This window comes from Priapulus caudatus, unplaced genomic scaffold (genome assembly GCF_000485595.1).
Source record: "Priapulus caudatus unplaced genomic scaffold, Priapulus_caudatus-5.0.1 Scaffold264, whole genome shotgun sequence".
Classification (NCBI taxonomy): Eukaryota; Metazoa; Priapulida; class Priapulimorpha; order Priapulimorphida; family Priapulidae; genus Priapulus; species Priapulus caudatus.
The window spans coordinates 6,757-11,929 of NW_014577325.1; the positions used below are offsets into that span (position 1 = coordinate 6,757).

At 51.3% G+C, this 5,173-nt stretch overlaps 1 protein-coding gene and 1 long non-coding RNA gene across 6 annotated transcripts in view; one reads left to right on the forward strand and one right to left on the reverse strand.

Annotated features, from left to right (window-relative positions):
* LOC106808274 overlaps positions 1 to 5,173 on the forward strand; it is a 22,022-nt gene that overhangs the window by 4,378 nt on the left and 12,471 nt on the right. The window contains exon 2 of the long non-coding RNA XR_001393761.1: positions 2,147 to 2,149. This is a non-coding gene — a long non-coding RNA (uncharacterized LOC106808274). The remainder of the gene's footprint in view (positions 1 to 2,146; positions 2,150 to 5,173) is intronic.
* LOC106808272 (KIF1-binding protein homolog) overlaps positions 1 to 5,173 on the reverse strand; it is a 12,340-nt gene that overhangs the window by 1,690 nt on the left and 5,477 nt on the right. For 2 of the 5 annotated variants that reach the window (XM_014810908.1, XM_014810910.1), the window contains exon 1: positions 3,165 to 4,657. The exons of 2 other annotated variants lie outside the window; for them this stretch is intronic. In XM_014810908.1, coding sequence (XP_014666394.1) covers positions 3,204 to 4,208 — 1,005 coding nt within the window. In that variant the 5' untranslated portion in view covers positions 4,209 to 4,657 and the 3' untranslated portion in view covers positions 3,165 to 3,203. Of the gene's footprint in view, positions 1 to 3,164; positions 4,658 to 4,745; positions 5,063 to 5,173 lie in introns of those variants that run through there. One more of the 5 variants, XR_001393760.1, reaches the window with a different exon arrangement.

Below are 5,173 nucleotides of genomic sequence, written 5' to 3' on the forward strand. Positions count from 1 at the left end.
ATTTACTGCCGGACTCCCTGATTTGACATAACAAGTGCCGCGGAGCGACAGCGCTCATCTAACATCTACTGCGGTGACTCTGTGGTGGAGTGCTGGGATTCTAGTAAACCCTGTTAGTCCCAAATGTGTTCACATACGCCGAAACATTGGAAGGCACAGGGATAGTATCAGAAACCTTCTCAAAGGAATGTTCGTTGGGATCGTTATGAAAGTTGCCACGAGATGGCGCGTACGTTTAAGTGTCTTAAGATTAAAGATGGAAGTTCCCATCGTACGTATAGTAGCAACAACTATTTGCAAGACAGAATAGGTAAGCACTCATCCATTTACCTACGCAAGCCTACAGGCTGAAATAGAGAGCTGCCACCTGTAACTAATTAACACAGGGCAAAAACTACACAGTACTATCACCACCACATGCACTGGCAGTGGCCACTGGCAGTGGCATAAGTTACATGTAACACACTGACAGTACAGAATGGCATAGAAATTATACGATTTAAGGAGCATAAACCTTCTTCAACCAAATTTAGCTTTTGAAATTTCACTGTGACATTGTAGCCTCATACATCCAGGCATGTATAGATTCTACTAGCAAACCCTAGTCGGTGTACAGCATCATGGTAGGAAAAGCCATCACTGTGCCAAAATTGGAGGTCACAGGTCAATGGACACAGGGCAGATTTTAGACATTTTCTGAGGACATGGTTTGATGGAGCGATTGAAAAACTTTTTTGTTTCAGCAGTGACCTAGCATTTTTATGGCTTTATTGAAAGGACCATGAAATGTAATTTCTGCTGACGTGCGAAGAGTAAGTGTCGGATAACCCTTTGACCCTCAAGAGGCGGGTTAAACATGGATTTCTTTACTGTTAGAAAGAATTTGACTGCTCCTAGGCTCGTGATCGAGCCGTTTAGATTTGTGCCGCAATTCTGCATTTCCTCCCTATACCTTAAGTTAAGGAGTGAATGTTCCCCCTTCTTTTACACCTCTTGACCTTTGACCTTTGACCCCCAGCTTCGACATCCCAACTCGTTTTCGGATTACCCCCCACGTCCCGAATATCGTGACCGTACGTCGAGCGGTTAAGATTTGTGCCCAACTGTTGACGGACGGACGCTCGGACGGACGGACGGACGGACGGACGGACGATCATGCGATTCTACAAGCTGCATCTGACTATGTCAGATGAGCTAAAAATTATGGTAAATAAACACAAACTGTAATTAGGGGCGCTACTATCATGAATCTATGCTCTTTTGCCTATTATTGGTAACAGTGTCCCGTAAATGTAGTCCAAATGCTTCTCTGCAACACACAGTTTTACCACACACACTGCGCATGAACTCGCAGAAAGATAGCTTTATGCACAGTGGCCTGCGTGCACGCAATGCGGTGAAATTTGTGTATTGCAGAGATTATTGGTATTTAAATAATAATATCGATTTGCATTGCTGCAGTGCTTACAGTTACAGTTAGACTTTAACAGTCTAACTTAAGTATTACAGTACACAATCTATTATCCGGAACCCTTGGGACCAGACACATTTCGGAATTCGGAATCTTTCGGATTTCGAAATGGTAGTACAGTACAGATATACATACCGTCTAACCCTAACCTAAATGACATTAAACTACAAACTAATATATGACCACTAGCTATTACCCGTCCTCCAGACGGGATGACCATATATATATATATATATGTTATTATGATTGTTATTATTGATACTCTCGAGTGATACTCTCAAGGTTTTTGGGAAATTTTTACCGATTTTTCATTTTCAACTTTATTCGATGGCTAACACTATGTGCCACCTGTGTACATGCTCATTTATCCATATAACGGTACATGTGAACTGTCAGAGCGTTTTGCTTGCCCGCGTACATGTGTAGTGGCTTCTAATTTGGCTGACGTCAGAAAAACGCTGATTTCTCCGTTCCAATTTCTGACTTGGTAATCGATGTATAAATGGATATTTCTCTGTGATTACAACTCGGAATAATTTAATTTTACACTCGTTTTAATGGTAACATATTGCTGTAAAAAAACGCGTCCGGGATTGTTATTAAGTGCAGTATTTGATGAGTTATCTCTCTTTATTAGCAAAAATTTTAAATTCAAACGTGCGACTTAAATTTTAGGCAGTTTTTTAATTTTTCTCGGTAAAGAAAAATCCTGATGCGCTATTTTGGTACATATTGTGCTTAACATGTGACGAATATTTTGTATCCTCACTCTTTCTGGTAATTGAGAAGTATCCAAAATACAATTTTTACATAAAAATTCAAAATTTTTGTGGTAACATAATTAGGTGCTGGAAATTTCATGAAATTTTTTGCCTTGAGCATAGAGGTATATCTCCTCTATAAATAAAACAAGTGATTGATTCGATTCATTCGTCAATAAACGTTTAATCTTTATTAGAGCAATACCCGTGCAAAAGGTTGAGGACATTAAAGTTGGGAACACTCCTAATGGAGTATCACCCGTACTAAAACCCAAGTTTTCAAGAGGCCAAGTGCTGTAATATGTATGAGTAATGCCAAAGCAGCCAAACACACAACACACTCATACTCGTCGGGTCGAGTTTTGGCGCCAAACGCGAGCTTTGGTGTGCGGACGTATGGAAGCCCTGAAACGACTTATGACTTTTTGAGTTTCCGAGTTTCTGAATTTCCGATCAATATATAAGGTGTTGAGAGTCGTAGAAAATGTTTCAAAAAGTCCAAAAATAAACACACGGCGCATGCGTTATTCCGTGACATAAAAAGTCATTTCAGGGTTCCAAACCCTAACGGGCCCGTGGGCGCGGTCGATGCCCGTATTTTAAAGCTCGGGCCTGACATTTCTAATACTAGCAGGCCCAATGGGCCTTGTAGAAAATCCACCCCCAGCATGCAACTAGCAGCATTCACTAGTGAACTCAGCGCCGGATTCAAGAAGAAATGCGTACGCAGAAAATTTAGCACACCTTACGAACAACTTTAGTTGGCATCGAAGAAACGTGCGTGGGGTGTTCGTACTGTAGCGTTTTGTGTCTCTCTGTGCCACCCGATGGCGCCACCTGACGATACGTAGTAACTAGCGGTTTACCTTACGTACGGTGCAGTGCAACACGGTGGATAGTGGCAACGAGAACTACAAGATAGATACTCCTACCTTGTTTGTCGTATCGTCGCCGCCTCGGTGCTACTGCGCTCACTTCGTAGTACCCAACCCGGACGGACGGACGATGTTGGTCTTCGCCGCCAGCAGCTCCTTGACGCGCCGATCCAGGCTCTCAGTGCGCCGTCGCTGGGCACTGCACCAGGAAAGCGCCTGGCGCAGCTGGCGGACACCCAGTCGCTCCAGTCGGTCGAACGCCGGCCCGCCATCCGGATCGCTCAGACTCGGGTAATCCCACGCCGGAAGGTCGGCTGGGGGCTGGAATAGCATCCCCAGGAACTCGTTGTACTGCTCGGTGGAGTTCGCAGACGGAGCCCCAGGCGGCTCCAGTGCACGCATCGTCGCCAGCATCAGAGCTGGCACTTCCGACGACGCGGGCACCTCTAGCGGTGCCTCCACTCCCATCGGCGCATGCCTCGCATGCGAGGTCGGCGCGGGCGTCACCTCGAGTGCGGACGACGGTGCTCGGCCTTCCGCTGCGGGAAACGGTCGACTCCTCGCCGGTCTCCCGGGCGGCATCCGTTCCCCCGACGCTCGTATTCTCATCACTCGCCTTCTCGACGTCTCGGGTAACATCCGCCGCCTCGATGCGGTGGGTGCCGCGACCCCCGAGGCTTGCCTCTTATGCCTCCGGCGCGCAGCGCTGGGCGCCTCCCGCTTTAAGGATGCCCGGGCGGCGGCGGCTACAGGCCTGCCCGAAACGCCCGCCACCACTGGCCACCCGTCTCTCCAAGCCGGCCGGGTGATGGGGCGAGCTGGTGCTGCCGCCGCTGGCGCCACTCTCCTGGCCTCGCCCTGCTCCTCCCGCAGGTATCCGTTCGTCGGTCCCCGGTGTGCGGGGTTGTCGGCGCCTCGCTGCTGCATCCACCCTGGCGTCTCGTAGTGGTGCTTAGGCCCCAGGTGATGGTCCGTCTGCAGATGGCTCGTCAAACGGTAGAGCACGGCTCTGGGCACAGCTGTCAAGCACCCGTCCACCGGGCACCACGTCAGAGTGCAGACACGGCGGTGGTACTCCGCGTGGTGGTCTACGGCATGCATGGTGGGCACCTTGCATGCCAGGCACCAATACCATCTCCCGTTCTGCAGACGGGGAGCGATCTCGGCAGCCCCTCCAAAGCACTGGTATGTCGGACCCGCCCCATGCCGCAGCTGCTCCCGGGTGGGCGAACTCCTCTGCCGGTATAGACGCCCAGACGGTCTCCTCACCAGGATGGCAGGTGGGGGCGGATTCCTATTAGGATGGGCTCCTGCCCGTCCCCTCGCCGCTCCAGGGTGGGTTCTAGGAGTGACCCTTGTGGCCTTCCTCCCGCGCTCCTGTCCCCTGTGGTCGCGCCCAGCTCTCCTCTGGGTGCGGTGGCGACGAGGTGACTCCCGTCGCCTCTCTTCTGTCGCAGCCTCTGAGCTCCCTCTCCTGGCTACCTCAAGTGCAGGCGCCGGGTTCCCCCTCCTGGCTGCCTCGGTCGCAGCCACCGGGTTACCCCTCCTGGCTGCCTCGGTCGCAGCCACAATGACGGCGCACCAATCCACACTCGTGGATGCTCGGGGAACTGCCTCGGTCGCAGCCACCGGGTTACCCCTCCTGGCTGCCTCGGTCGCAGCCACAATGACGGCGCACCAATCCACACTCGTGGATGCTCGGGGAGCAGCCACCGGGTTACCCCTCCTGACTGCCTCGGTCGCAGCCACCGGGTTACCCCTCCTGACTGCCTCGGTCGCAGCCACCGGGTTACCCCAGATGATGGTGCGCCAATCCACACTCGTGGATGCTCGGGGAGCAGCCACCTCCTGGGGCTTCGCCTCGCGATTCGGGTGCTCATCCACGGGTGGCCGGTTCTCCTCCTCACCACCAACCGGGGCGGGTGCCATGTCCGCCCAGGAAATCTGCCGCACGGCTGTAACAGCAAACAAGGAGGGCAATGTGCCCATTAGCTTTTGTCGCGGGAGGCGTCATCTTGGGCTGGTAATTGCACCAGACCTTGATTTTTATAGGGTCAGTGTAGGGA